General features: G+C 43.6%; 1 protein-coding gene across 1 annotated transcript in view; it reads left to right on the top strand.

Moving 5' to 3' along the window:
* LAMA3 (laminin subunit alpha 3) overlaps positions 1-15,609 on the top strand; it is a 260,738-nt gene that overhangs the window by 118,366 nt on the left and 126,763 nt on the right. The window contains exons 22-24 of the mRNA XM_055558991.1: positions 1,030-1,127; positions 1,630-1,783; positions 11,874-12,034. Of these exons, the coding sequence (XP_055414966.1) occupies positions 1,030-1,127; positions 1,630-1,783; positions 11,874-12,034 (413 nt within the window). The remainder of the gene's footprint in view (positions 1-1,029; positions 1,128-1,629; positions 1,784-11,873; positions 12,035-15,609) is intronic.

Below are 15,609 nucleotides of genomic sequence, written 5' to 3'. Positions count from 1 at the left end.
CAACATTGTAAATTAACTATACTTCAATCAAAACTTTTTAAAAATTGCATTAAAACCCACTCAGGTGTTAAGACCACTGAGCCCCTACTTTTTCTCTCCCACACATTCTCCGCTTCTTTGTTATAGACAAATTGAGGGCTGTGAAGAGAGAAAAGCCTTGTGGCCAGTCTATGAGTCTCTCACTGTTGTGACAAACATTCCCCCTCCTTCCCTGGGCAGATAGGCAGGGATGCTGGGATGGCAGAAGTCCAGCCTCTGCCCTTTTCTGAAGAGCTGCTTCTCCGAATCCCACCGTGGGCTCCACTTGGCACCCTCAGCGGAACATGTTCTTCCTCTCTGGTCCCAGGACAGGCAGTGGGCCAGGTTCAGGCTATGATTCACCAGGATCACAAAACATCACTTTTTACATGAAGCCAGGAGAGCGTTGCTCTGCTGGAGGAGTAAAAAGCCAGACTACATTATCTACAACTCTGAATCCTATAGGGATGAAGGCAACCAGCATGTCAAAAGAACATCTTTTCAATGGACAGTTTATTATTATCTTTAGTTCTGAATTTATTAACAACCCAGAAGAACCGGTAAAACTTCCCTGAACTTTGGAAATAAAAATGTTTGCCTGAAATGCCTATCTCTGATGCTTAAGAAGTGAAAGTGTTAGTCACTCAGTTTTGTCTGACTCTTTGTGACCCCATGGACTGTAGCCCACCAGGCTCCTCTGTCCATGGAATTCTCCAGACACGAATACTAAAGTGGGTAGCCATTCCTTTCTCCAGGGGATCTTCTTGATCCAGGAATTGAACCTGGGTCTCCCACATTGCAGATTCTTTACTGTCTGAGCCACCATAGGTTGCTTGGTGTGCTCTCATGAGTCAGGGGGCAGAAAGAAAAAGCAGTTGATATGGAGAATTTAACTAGAGTGCTTCACCTGGTTATTATTCATTTAGCTAGTATGTGCAGCTATTTTATCATTAACACTAACCTAGGGCTGCCCTCCTAATGAGTATTCATTGTTTGGTCTTTATCTCCTAGGATTACCTGGTGCTGCTCCCCAGGGACTACTATGAGGCCCCCTCGCTGCAGCTGCCGGTCACGGAGCCGTGTGCCCATGTGGGCCATCCCCAAGAGAAGTTAGTATGGGCAGCAGGTGCATCATCGGGTCTTCTAACTCAGGAGCCTTGGGTTCAAGGATTCTCAATAGCCCTCAGGATCATGACTGCACAGGATGCTCTGGTTAATGACTCAATTGTGCCTTTTCTCTGTGGCAGTGACTGTGTTTTGTGTAAGACTCACAAAGCACTTTGTACCCCATAGCTAGGGCTTCAGAGTGACTCTCACCCTCTTACATGAGGAAGTGGCGATGTGTGCCTAAGTAATACGCTCAGGGTCATGCATCTAGTGAGGGGAAGAGCTTACAATGAATCTGCGTTTGTGGACCACTGCTTCTCCCATTCCTCATGCAGATGAAAATTTATCGCACGGTTCCTGTAGTAAGCACTTAGTAAGAGTTTGTTGAAGAGTGATGAGTGAATGAATGAATGCACGGGATGGATAGGAGTCCTGGGGGTGAACTTTGATCCTCTGTGTTATGTTCTCAGTTGTAACTGTTGTATTTTGTTGTTGTTGTTGAAGTTGTTTGCTTTACCAGCATTTGCCAGTAACCCGATTCCCCTGTGCCCTGGCTTGCGAGGCCAGACACTTCCTGCTTGATGGGGAGCCGAGACCTTTGGCGGTGAGGCAGCCCACCCCCGCACACCCGGTCATGGCTGACCTCAGTGGAAGAGAGGTGAGGCAGCCTTTTTTTGTTTTTCTATCAGGTATTTTACCACCTCCCTGTCCTTCTGCTGAAAACCCTTGGCCACAATTGCATCTCATATTCAGGTAAATCTGGAAGACCACCCCAGAGATGTTAATTAAAGGTGTGCTGAGCTCTCTGGTTCAGGCTGGGGCTGGGCAGTCCACCGCACTGAGCCGTGGGAGGGCTAGTCTTCCATCACTTTCTGTACATGGCGGGCAACATGAGCAACCTCAGAATTTTTTCCTTTTGATTCTCTGGATTTACAAGGGGGCATCCTGTTCACCCTGATTCGGGGCACGATCTCTCTACAAAGCCTCCAGAAATCACACAGCTCACCCTAAAAGGATACAACGCTCTCTGACTGCTCATCCCCTCAGGCTAGACGATTCGTAGCAGCTGAATTCCTTGAGCTCAGATTCTGGAACTGCTACACCCAAAGGCACCTCCTTCCTGGCTCAGAGGACAGGTTACTACAGGTCTTGGCATTGCTTTTCTTCCAGGAGTTCTTTGAGCCTCAAAACAATTTAAGACTGTAGAGTTTTAAGATTTGAGTTAGAAGTACCGTGTATCAACAATAAGAACTCATTACTTCAGAATGAAGACATACACACACAAAAGCAAAACCTTTCCCTACAATGTTTCCATTCCTTACTTTTTACAGTGTTCTCTGTTTTGTACCCTTGAGGAAAACGTTCATCTGGGGAATTAAATCCATGAAATGAAAATACATGCAGTATTCTCACTCACCATTTCGATATGTATCTTTTTTTAAATTACATTCCTAACATTTTCAAGGTAGAAGTTGTAGGAGTTTGATGGTATTTATTAAGTTTAGTCTTTATTTTATTTGAGTTTTTATTTTACAACTATTATTTTTACCCCAAAAAAGTATGTTGTTCAGTCACTCAGTCATGTCCAACTCTTTGTGACCCCATGGACTGAAGCATGCCAGGCTTTCCTGTCCACCACTCTCTCCTGGAGTTTGCCCAAGTTCATTTCCATTGAGTCGGTCATGCTATCTAACCATCTCATCCTCTGCTGCCCTCTTCTCCTTTCTACTTGTTATAATAAGAAAAACAATATGCATGAATATATATGGAATCTATAAAAATGGTACAGATGATCATATTTGCAAAACAGAAATAGAGACACAGCCATGGAGGACAATCTTACAGACACCAAGAGGGGAAAGGGGGTTGGGGACGAGATGAATTGGGAGATTAGGACTGACATAATCACTTCCCCAATCGCTCAGCAGTAAAGAATTCACCTGCAATGCAGGAGACTTGGGTTTGATCTCTGGGTGGGAAGATTGCTTGGAAAAGGAAATGGCAACCCACTCCAGTATTCTTGCCTGGGCAATCCCATGAACAGAGGAGCCTGGCGGGCTACAGTCCATGGGGTCGCAAAAGAGTTGGACACGACGGAGCGACTGAACGACAACATAGAGTAGATAACTAATGAGAGCCTACTGTACAGCTCAAGGAACCCTCCTCAGTGTTCCGTGGTGACCTAAATGGGAGAGAATCCAAAAAACAGAGGACATATGTATTTGTTGTTCAGTCACTTAGTCGTGTCCGACTTTTTGTGACCCCAGGGACTGCAGCACGCCCGGCTTCCCTGTCCTTCACTATCTCCTGGAGCTTGCTCAAACTCATATCTATTGAGTCGGTGATGCCATCCAACCACCTCATCCTCTGTCATCCCCTTCTCCTCCAGCCTTCAATCTTTCCCAGCATCAGGGTCTTTTCTAATGAGTCAGCTCTTCGCATCAGGTGGCCAAAGTACTGGATATATGTATAGGTATAGCTGATTTACTTTGCTGTACAGTAGAAACTGTCGTAACATTGTAAAGCAAATATACTTCAATAAAAATTAATTTAAAAGAAAAATATGCCTCAGGAAAAACAAAATGATCTTACTTCCTCTCCGTTCTAATCTTCAGTCCACTGTCTCTCTCCCTGTCCCTGCTGTGTGTGTGCATACAGATGCACATACATGCACACACATATACACAGATATGTGTGTGTGTGTGTGTGTGTGTGTGTGTGTGTATACCCCACATAGCAGGGAGGTACAATTGGGAAGGGCTGATGTCCAGGAAGTAATGCTGATGATTCATCAGGAGCTGTTCCTGCCTCTGACTTAGCCTGGAGCCATAGCTCTGAGCTGTTCTATTTGCATGATGCATACAACTCAGCCCTGAGCTGTCCAGTTTTATTTAAAAATCCTCTTTTACTGTTTTATCTGAAGGCCTGGAGACTTATGCTGTCTGATTCAGTATATATATATTTTAATTAATGAAACTTAAGTAAAGCTAAAAATTCAGTTGTTTGGTTACACTAACCACACTTCAAGCTCTCAGTAATCATATACGTCTAGTGCCCATTGTATTGGACAGCACACATCACAGAATATTTTGCCATCACAGAAAGCTCTATTGCACAGCATTAATGAAGCATTAAAATCACTGTGCTAAAAGAGACCAACAGAGTTTGTTGTTGTTGTTTAGTAGCTAGAGTTGGACTCTTTTTGACCCCATGGATTGTAGTCCACCAGGCACCTCTGTCCATGGAATTTCCCAGGCAAGAATACTGGAGTGGGTTGCCATTTCCTTCTCCAGGGGATCTTCCTGACACAGAGACTGATCCTGTATTGGCAGTCCGATTCTCTACTGCTGAGTCACCAGGGAAGCCCAACAGAGTTCTCGAAGGTCTTAGGAGTCATCTGATCTCTCTTCCTGGAAAAAATTCTTTCTACGTTATCCTTGTCAGATATTGATTCATTTAGCCTCTGTTGAATACTTGAATTGATGGGGGACTCACTTCTTCTAGAGGTAGCCTAATCCAACACCTGTGGTACCCTTTTTACTCTAGAAACTTCTCTGGGAAACTTTCCTGAGTTATTCCTTTGATAAGTTATTGCTTTATCTTTAGCCCACCTTTTCAATAGCCTTATCTTGTTTTATGTTTTGAGAGATTTCTTAGATTTTTTTCTTCCAACTCCAACCACAACAGCAACCTCAACTCCAACCCAAACCTACACACACACACACACACACACGTTTCATCTTTTTTTGATCTATTCTATTAGTTAACATCCAATTGCATTCTAGCTTCCAAATTTTTCATGTCTCTGGTCTGTTATTTTCCTCTTCTCTATTCTCTTTTCTTTGTGGGTTTATGATTCAAAAAATATTTACCCTTATTTTTGTGGATTTCTGAGAGGGAGGATCAGTAAATAGGTGTGCTATATCCTATATGTTTAACTGGAAGTTCCAGGATGTACTTTGTGATGTTCTGAAGTTTCATTTTTATGTGAGGTGCAGATTTATTTTTATTATTTTAGTACTCAAAGTGCAATTTCATGTGAAGAGTCGTGTCTTTTATCCTGGGAATCTTTTGGATAGTATCTCTACAGATATTGCCACTGCTACTGCTAAGTCACTTCAGTCGTGTCCTACTCTGTGCGACCCCATAGACGGCAGCCCACCAGGCTCCCTCGTCCCTAGGATTGTCCAGGCAAGAACACTGGAGTGGGTTGCCATTTCCTTCTCCAATGCATGAAAGTGAAAAGTGAAAGTGAAATCGCTCAGTCGTATCCGGCTCGTATCGACCCCATGGACTGCAGCCCACCAGGGTCCTCCGCCCATGGGATTTTCCAGGCAAGAGTACTGGAGTGGGGTGCCATTGCCTTCTCCACTACAGATATTACTTTGCTGCAAATCCTTTCATCTTCGTTTCTGGAAGTCAGACTGGAAGAATATTGGAGCCTCTCAATCTGTCTCTAAACTGCTCTTTAATATCTGTATGTTTCTTTGGCTCTTTGCACTGCTTTCTGAGTGACTTCCTCGAGACTCTTAGAATCCATGAATGTTCTAGTTCACTGTCTCTAGTCTAGATTTTATTCAGCCTCCCAATTCCATGTAACATGTACTTTTCATCTCAAAAGATTTCTTACTAGCTGTTTCTTACATTTACTTTTTTATTGTTTCTCCTTTGCCAATTTTTGTTTCATAACTTCATTTACTTTTTAAAGAGGAGTTACTCTATTAATCTTTTTGAGTTTCTCAACATCTTTGGAGCAAGGTATAGTTCAGAATTCAGAATTTTTAGAATTTTAAAAATATAAGATTGTACATACATACATAACATCTATAGTGGGTTCTGGAACAGCACCTTGTACTCAGACAAGTTAATATTTTTCCAATGAAAAGCATGAATAGACACACCAAGGGAGATACATGAAGACTGTATTTATGGAGTTAGTTCAGGTCAGATTTTACCACCAAGTGATGACTGGTTAGAGTTAGGTTAGGTTTTGTAACCAAACACGTTTGAAAACAAGTTTTCCTTTTCAGACTTTGGGGGTTCTGGATTAGGGACCAGTGTACTTATTTTAAAACTTCATCAGACTTTCATAAAGTTTATTTCATCTGAGGTAAACTCATCTTCACTTGATGATATATTATTGCCTGTATTTTTTTAAAAAAAGAGAAAAATTCTTTTTTTCCTAAATATTTATGTATTTATTGGCTGCGCTGGGTCTTAGTTGCCACATGTAGGATCTAATTCCCTGAACAGGGATCAAACCCAGGCCCCCCACATTGGGAGCATGAGGTCTTAGCCACTGGACCACCAGGGAAGTCCCCTTGACTGTTCTTATTAACGTTAGATTTCTTTATGTTGTAGAGGCTTATTTTGTTTGCTTACTGGCTTACTTTGAATGAGAGGTTTTTATCTTCTCCCTCTTTCCCTATATCCATCTCAGTTTGGCTTGTCTGTCTGGTTCTCTGTACCCTTAGCCCAGAGCCAGGCATAACAATATGCCAACGTCTCTTATTGTGGTCCTGGGGCTAGTGCAGATTCAGACACTGAGCCCGCGGGTGCTTAACTCAGTTCTTAGTCCTGGGCCTCATCTTTGATCTTTGTTTTCCATATCCCACCATTTTTTATAAAGCTGAAACCCAGATGGCAGGTTTTCAGTGATTTTTTTTTTCTTCTTCAGCTTTTCATGATGGAAGGAACCCTCATCCTTTGGCTTCAAAAAATGAACCTGGATCTGGCCCCTGTCTCATATAAAGCATTTTAAGTTCTCTTTACGCTGCATATTCTGAACTGCTGGCCTGCTTCCGGCCTGGAGAACAACAAGCCTGTGACTTCAGCCCTGGTGCCATTTCAAGTTTTTCTTTTACTTATGTTCCATCATCTGTCTCCTTTTAATCCCAAATTTATTTTGTTGTTGTTTTACTATTAAAACATTATTTGGTGGCTCAGGCGGTAAAGAATCTGCCTGTGATGTGGAAGACCTGGGTTCAATCCCTGGGACGGGAAGATCCCGTGGAGAGGGACATGGCAACCCCCTCCAGTAGTCTTGCTGGAGAATTTCATAGACAGAGGAGCCAGGTGGGCTACAGTCACAACTGTAGGGTTGCAAAACAAACACAAAAAATCCTTTTTACGACCAATTCACACCCATAGTTGCTGTCTCTTGGAGAAGGGGTACAGCAAATATGAATTCCTGTGCCATCTGAACTGGAAGTCATCCCACATTTAAAAAATGCTAAGTTCTGTCCTGTTTTTGCTTCCCTGATAGCTCAGTTGGTAAAGAATCTGCCTGCAATGCACGAGACCTTGGTTGGATTCCTGGATCGGGGAGATCCCCTAGAGAAGGGAACAGCTACCCACTCCAGTATTCTGGCCTGGAGAATTCCATGGACTATAAAGAGTCAGACACAACTGAGTGACTTTCACTTTCATCCTATTTTTATGAAAACCCTACTTCCCCTTCCCACAGTCCTTCAACCACTGCTCCATAACTCTGTCCCTTCAAAACCAAGAATTGTCTAGACTCATAATTTCTAATTCTCTACTTTCCATTCATACCTCAACCCACACCAGTCTGACTTCACCTCCCAGTCCCATTGATTTTTTTTTGTGGGGAGGGGGGCAGGATTTCCAGTGATTGTGTTAGTGTTGCTCTGCTAAGTCCAATGGATATTTTCCAGTCTTCATCTTTTCAACTTTTCAGCAGCTTTCAATACTTGTTGAACACTCCTTCCGTTTAAAAACAGTCTTTTTGTCTTGAATTTAAGAGCAGAATTTAAATTCCAGAATTTAGGAGCAGACTGGGTCTCTTTGTACCTCTCTGGCTGCTTCCTCAAACTATCATTTGTAGGCTTACCCTCCTGTCTAGGCATTAATGTTAGAATTTTTGAGGCTCAGTCTTAGCCCTTGTCTTTTTACTCTGTAGTCCCTCCCTAAGCAGTCTTCTCCATGTCTACTGTGTGAGGTACCAGTTCTACACAGATGATTCTCAGATTGCTATGTGCAGTCACACCTCCCATTGTATATACAGAGTAGCACAGCCCACTTCCTTCATGGCATTACCTCTTAGTTTTCTCAGCTGTTGTTGTTGTTGAGTCACCCAACTGAACAACACCCGTGTTCGACTCTTTGAGACCCCATGGACTGCAGCACGCCAGGCCTCCCTGTCCATCACCATCTCCCAAAGTTTGCCCAAGTTCATGTTCATCGCATCGGTGATGCCATCCAGCCGTCTCATCCTCTGACGCCCTCTTCTCCTTCTGCCCTTGATCTTTCCCAGCATCAGGGACTTTTCCGATGAGTCATCTATTCACATCGCATGGCCAAAATACTGGAGCTTCAGCTTCAGCATCAGTCCTTCAAGTGAATATTCAGGGTTGACCTCCTTTAAGATTGATTGGTATGATCTCCTTGCTGTCCAAGGGACTTTCAGGAGTCTTTTCCAGCTCTACATTTGTTCTGCCTTCTTTATGGTCTAGCTCTCACAACCATATGTGACAACTGGGAAGACCATAGCCTTGACTATACGGACCTTTGTCGGCAGAGTGATGTCTCTGCTTTTCGACACGCTGTTTAGGTTTGTCATCCCAGAGGGATCTCAAATTCCATTTCGGAGTTCCCAAAGTAAATGGCTTCACCACCCATGTAAATACACAAACCCAGGGAGTTCCCTGGTGATGTGGTGATTAAGACTTATCTAGTGGCTAAGACTTATCTCCTGCATTGGCAGAAAGATACTTTATACTGCACCACCTGGGAAGTCTTCAAAGATAATAACTGATAAACAGAAGGGTTTCTGTTTTCCATTTTTTGTCTGACTTCTCAAAACCCATTTCTATCATCAGATGTATTCAAAACCCTACCAAGTCTTCCAAAAGCCAACCCATATGGCTTGGAGTAGGAAGAGTAATAGAAATTTATAATAGAGTGCTATGATAGACCTGGCAGCCAATAATAACTCCTGGGAGAAAGCTCATTGGCCTTGTGTGTTTCGTGGTGGGGTGAAGACAGACAAGCCCTCGTTTGGAGATCCCAAGGGAGAGATGTTGGTAATTACCTCTCCATGTGGACTAGTGGCAGCATCATATTTCACTGTATAACGAGTGGGAAAGTGGTGTGGATAATCTACGTTTTCTCCTGGAGGGAAGTCTTTCTGTTATTTAAGTGATAGAAAAATCACTGTGAAAAATAAGCAGGTGTGTGGTTCAGAGCTGTGTGGAAGGAACAGCAGATGTGAATTTCCTGAAGACCAGAGGCAAGAGGATTTTAATTAAGTGTGGTGAAGCTTGACAGGGCCTGAGCTTATGGGCGGAAGTGGGTTAAACTGCTTAAGGAATGTAGTTCTGATACTGACTTGGGAATTAAATGTGCACCACATTTTGATCTAGTGATTCTAATTCCACGTCTAGGAATCTTACAGAAATACTTGAAAAAGGATATAGATCCAGCTATAGATATAAACGGGCTTCCCTGGTGGCTCAGACAGTAAAGAATCCGCCTGAGTTTGATACCTTGGTCAGGAAGATTCCCTGGAGAAGAGAATGGCTACTCACTCCAGTATTCTTGCCTGGAGAATCCCATGGACAGAGGAGCCTGGTGGGCTACAGTCCATGGGGTCACAAAGTGTCAGACATGACTGAGCGCCTAACACTTTCCCTTTCTTCTATAGATATAAATATGGATATATACTTATATATATAGATATAGATACATGATCATATAGCCTTATATGTTTTAGGAGAAATTAGAGATAACCTAAATGTCTATCAATAGGGGATTAGTTAAATAAATGACTTTACATTCATACTATGGAATGGGAGGAAGGGCAGACATTAGAAGAGTGAAGTATGTTTGTATGGCACACCAAATACTACTGAGTTAAAAAAAAGTCATGGCAAAAAGCAATAACCACAATTATAATCATCATTACACACACATCAGTGTGTGTGTGTGTGTGTGTGTGTGTGTGTGTTAGTCGCTCAGTCGTGTCTGACTCTTTGCAAACCCATGGACTGTAGTCCACTATGTTCTTCTGTCCGTGGGATTCTCCAGGCAAGAATACTGAAGTGGGTAGCCATTTCCTTCTGCAGGAGATCTTCCCAATCCAGGGATGGAACCCAGATCTCCTGCATTACAGACAGATTTTTAACCATCTGAACCACCAAGGAAGCCCCTTATACAGGGCTTACAACAAGCCGGATACAGTTCAAAGAGCTCATCCCATATTAGTTTACTTAATCCTCATAATCTTAAGAGGTGGGCACTATGTTATCCTCATTTTCACACAGGAAGATACTGAGACATACAGATGTTGAGTAACTTGCTCCAGGTCACACAGCTGGAGGCAGTGTGATTCCAGACTCCAGGCTCCTAACCACAAGGGGATGCCATGGCTGGGCATGCTTCTTCTGTAAAGAACCAGATAGTGAATATTTTCAGCTTTGTAGCCCATCGAGGCATACTTTCGTTCCTTTTATCACCCATTGGAAATTCCTTTTTACTTCAGGTTTTAAAGTATCTTTGGCCTTGAGAAACAAGGCAAATATATGGGTGATAATACCAAACCCAGGTCCAGCCGCTTGCTGCTCAAAAGCCATCAGAGAGGCCAGGATGGGGGAAAAAGAAAGTTTGCTTTATGTTGGATGCTGGCAGCAGCAAAGGAGGGGCAGGGAGAACAGACTCCTGTCCATAGGCCAGCTCCTCCCACTGACTGTGAGTGGGCAAGAGCTTTTATAGAGAGAGGGAGGGGGCTACACGCAGAAATCGCACAGTCAGCCCAGACAGTCAGCTTGAAATTGGTCATTGGCAATCTGACCAGTGTCTTCTTGATTGTTTTAATAGATTTAATCTTCAGTGCCAGGGTCAATTTGTTTCAATTTCTTGAGGCCAGTTCTGCAGTTGTGGCATCTTATGTCATGACTGCGGTCTGGTTTTCATGTAGTTAAGTTCTCCACTTGGTGAGGATTTCAATATCTATAAGACAGCTCCCAGGATATAGCTCAGAATATTATCTATAGCCTTGGAGAAGGAACTTAAAGTCCTTGACTATGTTTAGTGACTCATTATGGTTATTTGGAAATCACCTTTGACTGTTTTCCATTGTTTCTGCATTTCTCACTTCTCTGATTAAACTTATTCTTTGGCTAAAGTTTTTCCACAGACAAAAGACAAGCAGAGGACATGGTCGGGAGGAAGGACCATAGAGTCCTGCTCCGTTTCAGTAGTGGGAGTAGAGACCCCTATTAGTAGGGTCACCAGATTTAGACAATAAAAATACCGGATGCTCCCATTTGGTTTGAATTGTAGTTAAAGTATAATTATGTATTGTTTATCTGAATTTCAAACTTAACAGAGCATCCTGTATTTTATCGGGGATCCCTGCCTGCAGGACCACATTTCTTACTGAGTGCTCTGTCACTCAGTCGTGTCCAACTGTCGGCTGTCCCATGGACTGTAGTCCTCCAGGCTGCTCTGTCCATGGGATTTTCCAGGCAAAAATACTGGAGTGGGTTGCCATTTCCTACTCTGGGGATCTTCCCAACCCAGGGATGGAAAAGATCCCATGTCTCTGGCGTCTCCTGCATTGGCAGGTGGATTCTTTACCACTAGCGCCACCTGGGAAGTGCCACGTTTCTTACTATGATGACGTATAAAACTCCTCCAGGGGTCCGCTCAGCCCCAGTTTCACCTTTGCCTGTGGAGACGCATCCAGTGCATCTCACCTCTTTCCGACATCTTGGGCTCTTCGACAGGTGGAGCTGCACCTGCGCCTGCGGGTCCCACGGGTCGGCCACTACGTCATCATGGTCGAGTACGCCACGGAAGCAGACCAGCTGTCTGAGGCCGCAGTGCACGTACAGAGCCCCGGGGCTGACCTGGCAGGCCGGGTGGACATCTACAGCTGCAAGTACTGGTAAGTGTCCTGCCCTGGGGGAGTCTGCTCTAACTGAACAGGCAGGAGGCCAGGTGTGGGAACTTTGTTTTTATCCAACTTGAGAAATTGTTTCCTTTTTGAGGTTGAGCTTGAGAACCAGCAGGGGACGAGTAATGCGATCCAGAATCACCCCTGGTGTGCTATTGGAAGGCTTCTCCGTAGGCAGCGCCTTAAAAATATTGCATTTTCTGGAAAAGCTGCATGTTCTACTTAGCATTTTAGCTCAGATTCACAAGAAGCAGGGGCTTCCCTGGTGGCTCAGACAGTAAAGAATCCGCCTGCAATGCAGGAGACCCAGGTTTGATCCCTGAGTCAGGAAGATCCCCTGGAAAAGGGATAGGCTACCCACCCCAGTATTCTGCCTGGAGAATCCCATGGACAGAGGAGCCTGGTGGGCTACAGTCCATGGAGTCACAAAGAGTCAGACACAACTGAGTAACTAACACATTCACACCCACAAGAAGCAGCACAACCTTTTTGTTTTTTTCTGTAACTCCCATGGTGGGCACTGAACCCAGACCCAGGGCCTTTCTCTCAAACACTGTGTAGAGTTCAAGGGTGCCTGGCACATTCTCCATTAATCCATTGGGAACTGGGGGTCATTAATGTTTGACGAGCATCACGTGAAAAATAATTTGACAGAGGAATCTCAAATTCACCCTGATGAAGTTCATCTCTTCCAAGAGCTCTGACGGGGATTTATTGAAAATTGTTTCCTTTGCATAATGAATCAAGATGTATGCAGATGTTTAGAGTATTCTTTGATTAGAGAATCAGTGCAAAGGATGTTTCCCATGGAATTAATTGTAGAATAAATAGCCCTGGAAGGCAGAGTCTCCTGAGAAAGCATGTGGGGAACTATAGTGTACATGCTGTTTAGTCACTTCAGTTGTGTCCATTTCTTTGCAACCCTGTGGACTGTAGCCCACCAGGCTCCTCTGTCCATGGGGTTCTCCAGGCAAGAATACTGGAGTAGAATGCCATTCCCTTCCCCAGGGGATCTTTCTGACCCAGAGATCAAACCCGTGCTTCTTAGATCTCCTGCATTGGCACATGGATTCTTTAACACTATGAACCACCTAGGAAGCCCTTACAGTGAACCCTCCCAATTCTCCACTAAGACTTTGAACATTTTGTGACCTCTGCACTCACATGCCTTGTGTCAAACCCAAGATGACTTGAGGAGTTGGACACTCTCTGTAATGCAAAGAAAAGAACTTATAAAAAGTGTCACTTTTGGTAGCTTAGAATGGAAAATTTTATGAGACTTGATGAAATGGTTATTAAATGAATATCACGTGCTCAGCAACCCTAAAAAATAAACTGTGAAAGCTTCTTTTCAAAATCTTAAAAAAATAACAACTAATCTTTCCTTTTCTCTGGGATGATGATTAAAAAAAAAAACAATGTAATTATATTTGCATTTTTAATAGGAGTACCAGATGGCCCAGCAAAGTTCCTCCAGAATGTTCTGTCATTATATGAAAATACTAGTTTCATCTCTAGGTGACATTAGCAACCACCAGGATGTACACTTCCAGATGGGTGGGTCACCTTGCCATCAGAATCTGGGAGACTGTCATCCACGTGACCTGGGGCAGGACTTCTCCATAACCCGTCCATCCAAAACCACCCTTCAGTTCAGTTCTCTGACCCCTTCTGCCTTCCAGATTGGGGTTTGACTCCTGCTCCACTGGGTACAAAGTGGAGATGGCTCAGGACAGGAAGAAACATTCCTTATGACCTTCGTGACTCTTGACTATCTCAGAAGAGGCTAAGACATCTACACCAAGCAGAGGAGTGATTTCAAAACTAAAGAAAGGAAGGACCCTCTCCCAGGGATATATAAGTCCCAAGCATCATTTCAGGACCTCTGCTGAGCGGTGGCTTTTTTTTTTTTTAAGCTCCATGTCCTTTATTCTATTCGTATCTTGTTTCAGATGGTATCAGTTACATGTGGCTATTTAAATAGGTTTCCATTCGTTTTTCTGCTTCGTTGTGTCTGACTCTTTGCAACTCCACAGACCTTAGCTTGCCAGGCTCCTCTGTCCAGGCAATAATGCTAGAGTGGGTTGCCATTTCCTCCACCAGGGGATCTTTCTGACCCAGGGATTGAACCTGTGTCTCCTGCATTTCCTGCATTGGCTGATGGATTCTTTACCACTGAGCCACCTAAGTTTAAATCAGTTTGAATTCAATGAAGGAAAAATTTAGCTCCTGAGGTTCACTAGCCACATGCCAAGTCTCAATAGTCATGTGTTGTTAGTAGCTACAGTTCTGGATGGTGCAGATAGAGAATATTTTCATCATCTCAGAAAGTCTACTTGATAATGTGGCAGTCTAAACTGTACTGTTTCTCCAGGCTGGTTTGCTCTCATGAGATTTTTCTTTTAAATATTGTAACAAGGCTCACCACCAGGGGCATCTCTGGTGGCTCAGATGGTAAAGAATCTGCCTGCAATGCAGGAGACCCTGGGTTCAGTCCCTGGGTCAGGAAGATCCCCTGGAGCAGGGATTGGCTATCTACTCCAGTATTCTTGCTTGGAGAATTCCATGGACAGAGGAGCCTGGAGAGCTACAGTCCATGGGGTTGCAAAGAGCAGAGCACGACTGAACAACAAACACTTTCCCATTCATCAATAAATTATTTAACTCCCTGTAATAAAGATAACACGCTGGTATAGATGGCCATGTTGTTGTTTAGTCACTAAGTCATGTCTGGCTCTTTTGCAATCCATGGACTGTAGCCCTCCAGGCTCCTCTGTCCTTGGGCTTTCCCAGGCAAAAATACTGGAGTGGGTTGCCCTTTCCTCCTCCTGAATGGTGTTTTAAGGAGAGAAGTGCATGATATTCTGCAGATGATTTTGACTCCAGATGTGACAACACCAAAGTTCTCCATCGTTAGATTTTGAAGACAGTGTTGCATTAGACCAGGAATCACTTTTATTGTATTTAACCACTCCCAGCAAGTCCCATGGTATCTTTTCACTTGTTTAAAATATTCCCTTTTTCTCTACTTTGCATGTCATGTGATCAGTGTAAGTGACCAGGCTACCAAGTACTGGAGTCTAAAAATGTGGTGCAATTAGAAGATATTCGACCCATAGAGACCTATTTCAAATGACAGACCCTTTCAACATGGCAGCTTCTCCCACTGAGGTTTGAACCTTTCCCAGCATTTCTCAAATGAGGTCTGTGTTGTTAAAAAGCAATATCCCAGAAGAAAGGCAAAGGAATACCACTTTCCAAAATAGTGCTGTGATAACTCTGATAAAGAGTTATCTCCACCTGCAATGCAAGAGACCAGTGTTCGATCCTTGAGCCAGGAAGATCCCCTAGAGGAAGGACATGCAACCCACTCCAGTATTCTTGCCTGGAGAATCCCATGAACAGAGGAGCCTAGAGGGCTACAGTCCATGGGGTTGCAAGAGTCAGACACAATTTAGCAACTAAACCGCCACTACCAATGATATTGGTCAATTTCCAAGAAGACTGTATAGAGATTAGACTTTACTGGCCCTGGGGCTCTTTCCCAGAAGACCAAACCAGATATT

The sequence above is a fragment of the Bubalus kerabau genome, chromosome 21, assembly GCF_029407905.1.
Source record: "Bubalus kerabau isolate K-KA32 ecotype Philippines breed swamp buffalo chromosome 21, PCC_UOA_SB_1v2, whole genome shotgun sequence".
Lineage (NCBI taxonomy): Eukaryota > Metazoa > Chordata > Mammalia > Artiodactyla > Bovidae > Bubalus > Bubalus kerabau.
This window is presented reverse-complemented; position numbering and strand designations above follow the sequence as displayed.